We start from the raw sequence: 14184 nt of genomic DNA, 5'->3' as shown, positions 1-14184 counted from the left end.
ACGCTGTTTTACCCATGAGGCCGCCTCCACAGCTGACTTTCTTTTTCCCTCAACTTCCCTGTCCAGTGGTTTCCCTGCCCACCCTGACTCCCCCGCGGCTCTGCAGTGTTCGGGGCAGGGCTGCTCTCTAGCCAGGCGCTCAGCTGCTGACATCTCTCATTGCTGTTGTAGGCGGCAAACACAAAGTCCGTGGTGACATCAACGTGCTTCTGTGCGGAGACCCTGGTACTGCGAAATCGCAGTTTCTTAAATACATAGAGAAGGCGTCCAGCAGAGCGATCTTCACCACTGGGCAGGGTGCCTCTGCTGTGGGTCTCACAGCCTACGTCCAGAGACACCCGGTCAGCAAGGAGTGGACGCTGGAGGCAGGAGCCCTGGTGCTGGCTGACAGAGGCGTCTGCCTGATCGATGAGTTTGACAAGGTGAGACCTAGCTTCATCTCTGGGAGAAGAATTGGCTGTAACCTCTGCGGTGAGGAGACACCGTAATTCATGGTTAGTGCCATCTCCCAGCTGACGAGACTCCTGCAGGTTGCTTGGGCCCTTGCTGGTCTGTAGTGGAATTTGTTACTCCTCCAGAGCATCAGGAGCTGGTTCCCTGGGTCGTTGGGTGATGGGTACAGACATAGATTCAGTGTGAGTCACTCTTGCTCTCTCACAGATGAATGATCAGGACAGAACCAGCATCCACGAAGCCATGGAGCAGCAGAGCATTTCCATCTCCAAAGCAGGCATCGTCACATCCCTGCAAGCCCGCTGCACCGTTATTGCTGCTGCTAATCCCATAGGTAGGTGCTGAGAGACCACAGGACCGTCTCGGGCCTCCAGCATGAGTCTTGCTGTCATGAGAACTGTGCTGCAGCTCCTCTCCTGCCACCTGGTTTCTCCCCATCAAGCGAGCAGTGAAGTCTCTCTGTGCAGGAGGTCTATGCTTGCTTCACAGCTTCACCCCTGGAGCCTGTGGTTGACTTTGAGGTTTGTCTCTATTGTCCAGGTGGGCGATATGACCCATCACTGACTTTCTCGGAGAACGTAGACCTGACAGAGCCCATCATCTCTCGATTCGATATCCTGTGCGTGGTGAGGGACACTGTGGACCCTGTGCAGGTACGAGCTGTGCTGTGAACCTGCGCTTGTGCTGGGCTTGGGGTGCTCGGGTGCAGCTGCCCGCTGAGTTGGGCTATCCAGCGAGTGTCTCCAGCATCTGTTAGCCCTCTGCTCTCTTGTAGGATGAAATGCTTGCCCGGTTTGTTGTTGGCAGCCACGTCAAGCACCACCCAGCTAACAAGGAGGCAGTGAACGGTGATGCCAACGAGGTCATTCTTCCCAACACATACGGGGTTGAACCCCTTCCCCAGGAGATCCTGAGGAAATACATCATCTATGCCAAAGAGAAGGTCCACCCCAAGCTCAACCAGATGGACCAGGACAAGGTGGCTCGGATGTACACTGACCTCAGGAAGGAGTCTATGGTGAGAATACTGAGGAAGGGGGGGAAGAACAATGTATCTAGACTGTGAATCAGCCTGAGACTGCTCCAGCGTACGTTGGCATGTGCTGGCCACTGCCATCACAAAGGTCTGTGCCACTGTTTTGTCAGAGACAGGCAGATCCTGCGCTGTCTGAACAGATGATTCTTCATCTAAATGCTGAGTCTTGCCTGTTGGTGGTCTGTGGACTGACAGACTGGACACATGTACTAGTCCCTGCCACGGCAAAGTTCTCTTATTGTCACCCAGTCTGGCGGGCCCACAGGAGGTGTTTGCGTTTGCTCAGACCTGTATGCTCCTGGTACGTTACAGGGAGCTGTTCTGTGTAGAAGCGCCCTTCTCTTTCCTCTGTGGCATCTCTCGGGCTCGTTTCATCCTCTCCAAGTGGAAGAGGAATTTGTTCAGGTTAGAGAGAGATTTTTGGAGCTTGGGAATAGTATATGTTTTCTTTTTTAATTGGCTTTTTGTTTCTTTAACTCCTCCTAAAAGTTGCTGCAGATAACTGAGGATTGCTGTTCCTGGAAAGGTACTAAACGATGGACCGCACGTAGCATCCCCTCACACTGCTGAATTAAAATTAGAGCAAGGGAGCCTGTGCCACTCCGCGCAGAAGGTGCCAGCAGGTGGCAGAGCCTCCCTAGCCTGACGCAGTGCGAGCAGCTCCCTACAGCCCAAAGGAGATGCTGGGTCAGAAGCTGCCTGTCTTGACCTGGTTTATCCTTGACTAAGGAGCTTCCTCCTCTTCTCCCCCCTTAGGCAACTGGCAGCATCCCCATCACGGTGCGTCACATCGAGTCCATGATCCGGATGGCCGAGGCTCACGCCCGCATGCACCTGCGGGACTACGTGGTGGAGGATGATGTCAACATGGCCATCCGGGTGATGCTGGAGAGCTTCATCGACACGCAGAAGTTCAGTGTCATGCGGAGCATGCGCAAGGTGGGCACGGGCTGAGCCCGCGGCTGTGGCTGCCCCCCAGACCCCTGGGTTCGGCTGCAGCCTCCCTGCACCGCCCTGGCTGCGGGAGGAGATTACTCCGGGTTCTGTGGGGGTCTGTCTGGCAGAGTCGGGCGCTGAGCCCGTGTCAATGGAGTACTGTGGGTCTGGAGGCACCGCTGCGTGGCTGCCCTTCATTGGTCTGTCGTGGGGCGATGCTTTTGTTGGGGCTGAGAAGTGAGTGTGTCCTGACCCTCTGGATCGAAAGCACTGCCGTGTCTCTCTTCTTTTTTGCCACCTTCCCTGCTATTTTGGCACAGGACTCGTGCTGCTGCTGCCGGGTGATGGAGCCCGAGCAGGCAGGCAGTTTCTTTGTGTTTTTTCTAGGGCTCCTCAGGGCACAGTTAGCACAGGGCAGCTCTCACTGGTGTAGCGCACAGTCTGCCCTTTTCTCTGAGTGGCAGGGGCTGGCTCCCAACTGCTCTTGGCTGGCCACAGCCTGGCATTTATCTGCTCCAAGTGTCTGCCCTCAGTCTGGATGACTCGTGGCTGGTGATTTTGGCTGCAAACAGCCAGCCAAGCGTGAGCGTCTGCTGGGGAGACACAGGGCAGTCTGGGGGAAGGGGAGCTGCTCTGTGCCAGCCCTCCCCGGGCTGCCTCCCCCGCGGGCAGCGCATCTCCGGGTGCACTGCCAGCCCCTGGGGAGGCTCCAGGGCTGGTGATGAAGCCCCTCCAGAGATTTCAGATGGGTGTAAGAGCAGCTGGCAGAGGAGCATTGTGGCTGTCACAGGGCAAGGCCAAAGTTTCTTAAGAAACACTAAGGGCATAGGTGACAGCGGTGTCATCTGGTCCCCCTTGTGCTCCGTGGGAGGAAGGGGTTGGTTGGTGTTGGTCGTGGGAGACCTGCAATGTCTCACTCAGTTCCTGACCCTCTTGGCTCATCTCATCCTTCCTCCCAGACCTTCTCCCGCTACCTTTCATTCAAGCGAGACAACAATGAGCTGCTGCTGTTCATCCTGAAGCAGCTGGTCGCAGAGCAGGTGATGTACCAGAGGAACCGCTACGGGGCCCAGCAAGACACCATAGAAGTCCCAGAGAAGGACCTGGTGGATAAGGTACGGGCCTGTTGTCACAAGCCTTCTCTGGAGCTGGCTCCTGCTCTCTGCCTGCAGCCTCACAACCAGAGGTTCCCTCAGACTTGTAGCTTCCCTTCCTGAGTTATGCTACCAGAAAAAAACTGGTGTTAATCAATTTAAACCAGAATCAGGACTGTCTCATCTGTCTCTGCTCCTCTCTTGTATGGAAGCACCATATTCTTCCCCCTGTTCTCGTGCACCCCCAGAAAGACTTTGGGGCTGGAGTGGTAAATCCTGCGGTACCACTTCACAGGTAGGTGGGAACACAAGTTTCCTGGCAGCTGTGTTTGAAGAAGCAAGGAGCAGAAAAATCTCTGCATGAACTTTCCCAGTCCCTCCCGAGGCTCACCCTCCTTAATGCATCCTCATTGTGGTCCAGGGGCTGTGCTCCTGGCTCGATTCTGTGCAAAGTATTGACCTTGCTTGGCACTGAAGCAGTGCTTGATTCCTGGGTTGCTGCTTTTCTGCCCCTTGCACCAAAAGTGCAGAATAACTACTTCCAGAGCCAGGGCTTGGTGCTGCCGGTGTGGCCACCCCCAGTCGGAGGTCTCCTGCAAAACTGTCTCCCACTGGGTGAGGTATTAGGGGCTTTTGGATGGTAGTTACGTTCCAGTTCTAGTGGAAATAAAAGGACGAGCTGAGAGCAGGCAGATGCTGAGCCAGCATCCTTTCTTCTCAGCTCAGCTCTGCCAACGCCTCCTGTCTCCCGACCTGCAGTCTCCCCTGCTACTGCTCTGAGCAGAGCAGAGGTTGCTGACTGGCAAATTTGATGCGGCCTCTGCTATGGAAAAGCACATGGTTCTTATTTTCTGGGAATAAACATTTACCGCTCCCCTCCCTCCTCTTCCTCCCAGGCTCGACAGATCAACATCCACAACCTTTCTGCCTTCTACGACAGCGAGGTGTTCAGGATGAACAGGTTCAGCCGGGATGTGAAGCGGAAGCTGATTGTCCAGCAGTTCTGAGGCTGGCAGCCGAATCCACCGCACGCTCCTGTGAGATGAGACCTCTATCTTGCAGCCCTCCCAGGAACGCTGCAGAGATCATGATCCAGAGGGACTAAGCTGCACATTCTCCCGCTTGCTTTGTGCCTTACGGATTAAGGGAGTGCTGAGCTGCTGAAGACCTTGTAAATAGACCAGAGTTAAGTAGTTAAATGCCCAGCCAAGTCTGTTTAGCAACTTGGTTCACTGTTTTGCCTTGTAGCTAAGCACAACAGGGAGAGATTGCTGGCCACATAGATGGCATGTTTGCTATTTGTTTGTCAGTAGTTGTTACGGGCTCATCTGCAGGAGGGACCAAATGGGAGCATTTGAAAAGCATTTCTCTGCCTTATCCACACCCCTCGGATTGCAAGCACCCTCAGGGATTCTCTTTTGCCATCTCTGGCGACTGTGCAGCCTGCTGGGTGATAATTGAGACTGCTTTCAGCTCTCGGTGAACCAGCCAGCCTCTCGGCTCCAGGCCTTTCTGCCTTATACTTGACATTTCCCCAGGTGCCCACATGGGCTGACCTTGTGCTTGGTTTCTGCAAGGGGAGGCGGGGGGGGACAGAGGAAGATGAGAACTGAAATAAAACAGAAATATTTCTAATAGCAGTGGTGGTCTCTATGGGCAGTGAGAGCTCCTGCACTACCTGCTGGGGCAGCATCCCGAAGCCGCACGGAAGGGGCTTTCCCTGCCTTACAGGGTGTTATCTCTGTGCAGCTGTCAGCAGATGTGAATTTATGGCTGAAGTGCTGGCACCTAAACCCAACACCATCTCCCACCCGTTTGTTGAGGGTGGGGTACCCATGGTGCTGTTTTCGCTGGCACCTAAACCCAACACCATCTCCCATCCGTTTGTTGAGGGTGGGGTAGCCATGGTGCTGTTTTTGGGGGCAGCAATGGAGGAGCCCTGAGCTGGAGGTGTTTGGGGAGGACAGGATGGGCTCAGTGATCACATGCAATTTTCTTAACTGTGTGTGTTTTAAATACATTTGGTTTTCAATACTTTTGTGTTTTCTTCTCTTTTGGGAACTCCTGCAGCCATGGGGACAGAAGGAAGAACATGCAACCTGGGGTCTGGTCCAGCTGCTCGGCAGTTTGTGGGGTTGTGTTTGCTCTTCAGCTCAGGGGAACGGCCAGTGCTGGTCTCTCAGCTGTTGCACATCCTCACTGTGGATAGCTACCAGCGCACGGCGGTGCACAGGGCAGTGTTAGGAACGCTGTGGTTCTCATCCAGGGCCTGCCAGCAGTGGCCCCTTCCCTGTCTTGCCTGCTCCTGGAGCACTGACCTGTCTGGGGGAATCTCTCCTGTCCATGTTTGTATCACGTTGACACTGTCCCATCCCATTATGTATCTCCCACCTCCTTTCCTTTCCCAGTCTGGGGTTAGACAGCTTTATCTTGGCTGCCACTTGGATTCCAGTCTGGGAGCAGCAGTAAACCCTCTCCCAGGGGGTCTGTAGGGAGTGTGCTTTGCCTGGCCAGACGTACGGGGCTTTAAGGCATCTGCAGCCTCCTCCCGCCTGCGCTCGAGAGAATTTGTGAGCTGGCTGCTGCAATTCTGTGCTGGCCAAGCAGACGTGTCCCTGGCTGTCGACGCGGTGGGGTTGGTCATGGTGATGTGTGTGTGTCCTCAGCCTGGTTGTTGCTCTGGAGCTAGCAGCGCTTGAACCCTGCTGAGGGCTTAGCACATGACTCTCAGCCTGAAGCTGGCTCCGCGTGTTGCCGTCTCTGCCTGCCAGCTCCCTCCTGTGTATTTGTTTAACTGTTTTGGCTGGTTTTTTTCCCTTCCCACTGGGTCTCTGTCTACCAGGGCTTTCTGCAGACACTTTCCTGGCATGCCTTCCCTGCCTGAGCTAGCCCTTTGCCCCCCGAATGCCTGGGTCAGGTGTGTGCTGGGGGTGGCAGAGCTGCGTGTGCCTGGAACCGCTGCCTGGTGACCCCCAGTGTGGTTCCTTGGGGCTGGGCACGGAGCTGTGGGCACTTCACCTCCTCCCGGGGCCATGGGCAGAGGCCATCCCTGGGGAGAGCAGTGCTTGGAAGCTGTGCCCAGCTCTGCGGGAACCACGTACCTTGCTGGGGAAGGTGTGCTGGCCCTGAGAGAGCAAAACCGGCACCAGGCTTGTCAGCAAACCGAGCTGGTGTGGTGGGGGGATGGACGGTGGGTGTGGGAGGAGAAAGGCTTTGTGTTGTATAGGAGAAATACAAAATGCTTCCTAAATGCTTCCACCCTTGTGAAGCCTCTGCTGTGCCTGTAGTGACCCACACAGAGTTCAATATGGGGCCAAGCGTGTCACTGCAAACCATGAGAGAATACACAGGGATGGAGCGGACGGCTGGTATTCCCAGCTCCTTGCCCTGCTGCTGGACAGAGCTGTTGATCGTCACCCTTCAGTTTTGTCCTGCAGCTTCCTCCTACCTCCTGTGCTCTGGTCCCATCTCGCTTGGCACAGGGCGTGGACCCGTGACAACAGAGAGATGCCATCGCTGGAGCCGCTTGTTTGTCACTTTGCTCGCTCTGCCTCCTCCTGAATCCTCCCTACAAAGGCAGCTGTGCCCTCCCACCTCGCTGTGCTGCCAGCATCCAGCAGAGCGATGAATTCTTGCAGCTGCGCCCTCGCTAATGTTGGCATCAGGCGCTCAGCGGAGTGTTAATGCCTGTCTGAAGGCATGTTCCTCCTCTCACGGGCATTGAGCTTTTCGGGTTCCCTGGAGCAAGCTTTGGCTGTTGACAGCATCAGGTGTCGGGTCAGGACAGAGGTGCAGACAGGGATGAACACAGATGCTGCTCTGAGCAGGGGCTGCCTTGCCGGGGGGCATGTTCCAGCGGAACAGAGCGAGGATTTTACTGCAGGGCTCGAGATCAGCAAGCCGAGCCATGCTCATGAAAGGAGGAGTTGCTCCCCTGACAACCCCGGGTTTAGCCAAGCTCGAGCACTTGGCTTCTCGCTGCTGTGATGTGAACATTGCACGGCGCCTCCGACAGCCTGGGGCAAAAGCAAGAGTCTTGGGGTGGTGAGGTTTGCCCGCAGCAGCCTGTGCCTTGGCTCGGGTGGAAGATGAAGGGGGTGCTCCTTGCAAAGTAGCTGGGGCTTTGTGAAGCCAGCAGTGTCCCTTCCACTGGTCATTCCTCCCTCGGGATTGTGGTTGTTGGCAAATGCTGGGTGAGACTGGCTTGGAAGAGCATCTTGATTTGAAAAGAGCACAATGGGCCAGATCCTGATCCAGTTTAATTCAAACACGCTGTGTGCGTGCTCCTGGGAGAACGGGCTAGCTTGCTGCATCTCCCAAAAAGCTGTTTAACCTCAGCCCAGCACAGAGCGTGTGTACACACACACAAACAATGCATCCGTGCCCGCTTGGGGTGCACGAGCAGGACCTGCAGATAACCAGCCACCACCTGAGGGTGTGCGATCTGGGAAAAAGTGGGAGAGAAGCCCCCTCCCCTTCCTGCAAGCTCTTTCCTACCTGCTGACAGGGTTTAGAGTCTTGATAGCTTCTGCCGTTATTGTGACAATAAACCAACACGCTGCATCTGCAAGTCCTGAGCAGTACCCAGAGTGCTAGCGGCTGTTCTGAGGCTGCTTGTCAAATAGCAGATGCCCCTTGAGCAGGAGAAGTTCTACCTCCAGTAATACATTTTTTTTCCTCTAATTAATGCCAACTCTAGTCAGAAAAATTAGCATATGCAGCATTTCTGGACAGGCAGTGTTTCACTTTCTCCCATGCCAGACCTTGGCTGGACCTGCTCTGTCCATCATCTCCTGGGTGTTTACTGACGAGCTGTCTGGAAACTGGTTGACGAGAACTTTCCCAGCATAACTGTGCTGAAGATGCAGCAGTTGTGTTGGACAGCATCATCTTCCTGTCCTAGAGGAGGCCAAGCAGCTGCCGTTCAGCCAGGAGGGCCATTCCAGGTGCTTCTGGCTCTGTCCTTGCTGGCCTCGGCTGACCCCAATACCTGACTTCCAGCGTGTGATCGCTGAGCGGTGAAGGCAGCAGGGGAATACATTCACAGAAGACGTGTACCTACAGATACACTGCAGACAGCTGCCCCTCGTGCCATGCTGCAGGGAGGATGCACTCTGAACTTCCTAGTATTTTTCCATCATCTCCTAAAATACTTTTGCACTTAATAAGGCAGAGCCAAAATTGAATCACGCTTCTGCTGTATTTTGCATCTATTATGCAGTTCTTGCTGCAATGACTGATTTAATGTCTCCATTATCATGGAGCACTGGTCTGCCAACGACTCCAGCCATCCAGCATGCTCCTCACCACAGCTCAGTGTCTGCGAGGAGCCTCGAGGGGCTGCTGAGCTCTGTATCTTTAGAGCAAAAGCTCCTTGGAAGGGAGCTGTGCTCCTCTCTGCTCATCTTGCAAATCACTTCCCTCTAAGGGTGAGGTGAAGCTGTGGGGAAACTGCCAAGTTTCTTCTCTGGGTTGTCTCAGGGAGATCTGAAAGTAACTGTCCCGTGTGAAAGGTGCCAAGGAGCTTCAGTCCCACCAGACCACATGGAAACACACATTTAGGAATGCCAGTAGTCCCTGTGAGCCAGTGCATGGCTCTCCTTAGGGTCAACAGACACCAGCCCTCTCCAGATCCAGGCTGCTCCCTCTGATCTGAAAATACTCACATCCCAGCTTAGCCAGCTGTTCGAGAACAAGGAGCCTCTCTGAAAAGAACATTAAGGTTTTCAGTTTAGCAAGGAAAGGTATAAACCACTGCTGGGTTCTACAAAGAGAAGAGAAAGAAAGAGAAGGGAATGCCTTCCAGAAGGGCATTTGGTCTCTGCTTGGAATCCAAGTTGATGAGCTCAGTGCAGAGAGAAGGGGGTTCTCCAAGCTGTGCTGTATGGAAGCCCAGCTTAAATGACGTGAACAATCCCCGAGAGATGTAGTCCTTTCTCCTTCTTCACCGGCAGCTCAGCAGTCACCCCTCACAAGCAGAAGGCTGTGGCCACCCCTCTGAGTGCCAGCTCCAGCAGAGCAGTGTGACTGGGCGAGGAGCCCTGTCCCCTGGGCTAGGAAGAAAGCTGCCTGGGCTTTCAGCTGGAGAGCTGTCTGCTTCCCTGTCCCAGGTGTCTCCGTTAAAGGTTATTCTGGCTCCTTAATCAAATTCCATATAGCTTTGTTTTCCTCTGCCCTCTAGGAGCCTGCTGGGGTTTGCTGTCAGAGCCTGCCGCAGGAGAGTGGCACGGCTGTTAATGCAGCGATCGACTCCGCTTTAGCCAGGAGAGAAATGCAAAGCTCCAGGGATGGGAGGCAGCAGGAGCACATGAAAACAAGAAAAGTAAAGCACAGCCTGTGCTTGCTCTTCCGCTGCACCTTGCAGCAGGGGATGGGAAGAGAGCAGGGCAGGTACATGTCCTGGGTGGGCAGCGCGCCCTTCCCAAAGGGGGCAAATTGATGCGGAGAGGTGGAGAGAGGCTCAAAGTGATACAGAGAATCTTGCTCCTACTCCTGGGCTCTAAATAGAGCAGATTCTGTTCTTTTCTAATTACCGTGCATCCTGGAAGGCATTAATTGCTCCAGGTCACTCCTCTTGAAGTGCTTATTACAGGTCTTCCCCAGCAGGATTTTGGATGAGAGCAGAAGCTGTGTGCCCGGAGAATGGCTGCGTGCCTGGGCTGTGCAAGAACAGAGCGGTACCCTCCCCTCCTTGGTACAGTCAAAACGTTTCGCAGTGCCCCAGCATTAAACAGGCTAAGTCAGCAAATAAGCTTATATAAAGCCTGTCGGAGGCTCTGAAGTAAATTCACATATGCTGGAACAAGGGAGAGGTCAAATCTTTTTCCCTGTGCCGCAGGAAGGAGGGGCTGGGCAGGGGAGTTCTCAAGCTTTCCTCTTCTGGGGGATGAGATGCCAAAAGGCTGCACAGCCTCCCAGGAGATGGGGTTAAATCGCATGGTGTGCCACCAGCCTGCTCTGTCACCCAGCCTCTGTCCCAAAGAGCCAGCAGCTGAGGTACCAGGACAGAGTCTGAGCGTAGTTTTTTTTTTCCTTCTAATGTAAGGAAGGGCACAGCTCACGTGCTGCTGCAAGGACAATTGCCAGCGTGCAAAGGCAGAAGGGCTGAACCTTTTCCTGCTACCAGTGGCATCTTGCATTTCCCAGCACTGCAATAACATAACATCTGACTGCTCATTGCTTTTGCTTATTGTTTGCTTTCTTGTTCTGCTGAGCAAGGGCAATAGATCACTTTCACCTTTATAGGTGAAGTTGGTTTTGATGTATTTAGGAGAATAAAACATCTCACCAGCATATTTCAAGTTAATGTGTTGCTTTTGGTTTCTTAACTAGAGTTTCAAAATAAGTTACTTTTCTGTTGGGATTAGACTTTGTGGTTAATTTCTTTTTAATTAACAAGTGCTAGGCACCAAATTCTTTCCCTTAGCTATCACCTCATTCCTCTACCTCAGTAGTATTTGTTTGCAAGTATCTTGGAACAAAATGTGACCCTTAAATCGAAATGGGAAAGCTGGCTGGGTTTCCTGAAGGCAAAAGCTGTTACGGTAACTTACAGGGGGAGACGGTAGAGGGATTTTCAGTTTTGCCAGCCGAAATACACGCTTGCTTTCTGATTCTGCCTAACAGACCTAACTGTGAAATTGAACAATTTAGGGGAAGAACAGAAAAGCACAGATAATGGTAATACTGAGAAAAATTTCTGAACAGCTTTGAAGCAGCTATAAAAAAAGCATTTAGTGCAATTTTAAAGCCCCTTTTACCGGTGCTCTGAACATCGTTGGAGAATATACACCAGGTAGGGAGGCTGAGGGAGATCAAATGAGAAATGACAAGCCTTTGCCTATAAAGCTGTCAATACATCAGAAGAGAGACAAGCCAGTCGTACCTATTCCAGGGAGCGTAAAACAAAGACACAAGGGCTGCATTGGGTTTAGGTTCATGCTGTTTTTAAAGAGGACTGGTGCTGCCCATCTCTGCTGGCTGTTTTCTGCTCCACTGGCAGCGCAGACCTGGCTGATTGATGTTACCACTAATTTTATTTAATTTTCTTGCCTGAGATGTATCTTCTCTTTTCATAGTCCCCCTTTGTTGTTCAATCTGTGACCAATGGATAATGTCACAATAAATCCAGGGAGCACCGTGAGCCTCACAGAAAGCGTGCTCGCTGCCATGCCCGTGTGGTTTCCTTCCCTCCGATGCCAGGCTGTGCAATACAGGAGGGTGGTTTTTTGCGCTTGCTTTGATGTGATTCGGCTGCTTCAGATGCTGGATTCAGTTTCTAAGATTTGGGAGCTGGCTGTGGCAGGGTCAGGAGATCTGAAAGGCTTTCAGTTACCCACTTGTAGTGAGCCACCTGCATGCTAAGACAGCCAAATTACCAGCAGCAAAGTGAAAAATGACAAGAGCATTCATTAATGCCATGCCTGGACCAGAATCTGAGCGCACTGAAGTGTTTTTATCTCGTCTAATGGGTAAGCGACAGCTAGGTAGTTCCTGCTGCATTTCCTGCTGGGGGGGCTGGGGGCTGCATTGATTCTGGGATGAAAGGGGCTTTCAGCGCACGGGAAGGACGTGTCCGAGGAAGCCAAAAGTGAGAACGTTGGTTCCCGCCTGTCAGCTCTGCCTTGCCGTGCTGGGCACCCGGTGCAGCCAGGCTGGGACCTGCCCTCGGCACGCTCGGGGTCGCTGCTGCAGGGGAGCAGCTGATGGAAGGAGAGAGCTGGCAAAGAGGCTGGGATCGCACAAAGGGGTGATGTGTGCCAGTGCTGGTCTGGTAGGAGCTGCAAAGGTCGGTACTGATAACACCGAGTACGCTCAGTTGGGCGTTCGATCCACTGGAGGGTTCATCGGGCTTTGGCACATGGCACCCTTCTTTAGTTGTTGAAAACGATCAAGCTCATGCCAGAAAAAAATACCATCAAGATTTTTTTCAGGAGATTCACTCTTCAACAACAACAAAAAAGGTTCAATTCTTGCAGAAAAAAAAGACTCTGGAATTTTTTTAATGAACACTTATTTGAGGAATAAGAACCTTTCAATTCAAAATCCTTATCACCTTCAGACCCGTGTCCTGCCGTCTCAGCGACACGCTGTACGGGAGATGTAGAGCCCTGGGCTCCCGGTGCAAACATTGCAGCTGCCAGGACACTCGGTGATGCTGTGACAGTGCAGCTGCCTCCTCACTCAGAGCTTGCCATGTTGGATTTTAGCATCTCCTGTCCTTCTGGAGTTGTGTGACAAGAGAAAATGGTTTTGAAACCAAAGAAAAAAGGCTACTAGCCACTGGTGTTGAGGAAAGCTTGAAAATATGTGCTGAGCAGAAAGGGACCGATACGTTTTTGGGTCCTGTGCTTGGTGTCACACCGTGTCTGCAGCCTTGCGATGCCTGGGGCTTGTTCAGGTCTCTCAGATGTTTGTCTGGGGCTGGACCGGGAGCTGCAGAGCTCCTGTGAGGTGGCACATGCCGGAGGCCTGCGGGAGGGCAGCGGGAAGGCTGCAGCTCTCCCAGCTGGAGACAGGGGCTGAAGCACAGGGAGCTGGCTGGTGTCCCTCTCGACTGCTGCGGCATTACAGGACCTGCTGAGCCTTGTTCCTTGGACACCTGTCTGATGAAGACGTCTCTTGCATCCTTTGGTGTAAAGTCGTGCCCTCAGCTGGCAGCTGGTGACACAGAACTGGGAGGAAGGGCTGATAAACCTCAGCGTCAAGCTGCCATCCAGAGGGACCTTGACAGGCTGGAGACACGGGCTGACGGGAGCCTGGTGAAGGTCAACAAGATGTTCAGAGTGCTGCACCTGGGGAGGAACATCTCAGGCACCAATATATGCTGGAGTGCTGTGTCCAGCGCTGGGCTCCCCGGTCAAAGAGAGCCAAGGACAGGCTGGAGAGAGGCCAACGAAGGGCACAACGATGGTGAAGGGACTGGAGCATCTCACAGATGAGAAAAAGCTGAGAGAGCTGGGACTGGTTTTCAGCCTGGAGAAGAGAAGGCTCCAGGGGGATCTTATTGATGTACACCAACACCTGACGGGAGGGTGGAAAGGAGATGGAGCCAGGCTCTTCCAGTGGTGCCCAGTGACAGGACACAACAGGCACAAACAAACACGGGAGGGTCTCTCTGAGCATCAGGAAACACTTTTTTACTGTGCGGATGACCGAGCACAGGCACAGGCTGCTCAGACAGGTTGTGGAGTCTCCAACCTTGGAGATACTCAAAAGCCACCTGGTCACAGTCCTGGGGGACTGGCTGCGGGTGACCTGCTTGGGCAGCGGGTTGGACCAGACGGCCTCCAGAGGCGTGGGGAATGGAGTTGCCCTGGGGAGAAGTTTTTCCAGGTTATGAACAGGCTGCCCAGAGGAGCTGGGGGTGCTCCATCCCTGGAGGGGTTCAAGGCCAGGCTGGATGAGGCTTTGAGCAACCTGGGCTAGTGGAGGGTGTCCCTGCCCGTGGCAGGGGGTGGCACTGGGTGGTCTCTAAGGCCCTTTTCAACCCAAACCACTCTGGGATTCCACGATTCTGTGAAGCGAGGCCGTAGCTGAGGGGTGAGGGCGACACGGTGACCCTGCAGCCCTCAGGCCCCTGAGGAAAGGTCAGAAGATGGACATTGAGGGTCTTTGCCCTGGGGACCGCTCCTGTCAGACCCCCACGTCCCGGCTGACCGGGAC

At 53.7% G+C, this 14184-nt stretch overlaps 1 protein-coding gene across 1 annotated transcript in view; it reads left to right on the top strand.

Moving 5' to 3' along the window:
• The window catches only part of MCM2 (minichromosome maintenance complex component 2), a gene marked incomplete at its 5' end in the record, with an annotated part of 11218 nt that extends 6359 nt beyond the window's left edge, over positions 1-4859 (top strand). Inside the window, 7 exons of the mRNA XM_010078457.1 lie at positions 172-422; positions 661-787; positions 994-1106; positions 1229-1471; positions 2246-2428; positions 3385-3540; positions 4416-4859. Of these exons, the coding sequence (XP_010076759.1) occupies positions 172-422; positions 661-787; positions 994-1106; positions 1229-1471; positions 2246-2428; positions 3385-3540; positions 4416-4526 (1184 nt within the window). The remainder of the gene's footprint in view (positions 1-171; positions 423-660; positions 788-993; positions 1107-1228; positions 1472-2245; positions 2429-3384; positions 3541-4415) is intronic.
• Positions 4860-14184: the final 9325 nt, after the last annotated feature.

The sequence above is a fragment of the Pterocles gutturalis genome, unplaced genomic scaffold (assembly GCF_000699245.1).
Source record: "Pterocles gutturalis isolate BGI_N339 unplaced genomic scaffold, ASM69924v1 scaffold1763, whole genome shotgun sequence".
NCBI lineage: Eukaryota > Metazoa > Chordata > Aves > Pterocliformes > Pteroclidae > Pterocles > Pterocles gutturalis.
Note: the sequence above shows the minus strand (reverse complement) of the source record. Positions and strands in the feature narration are given on the sequence as shown.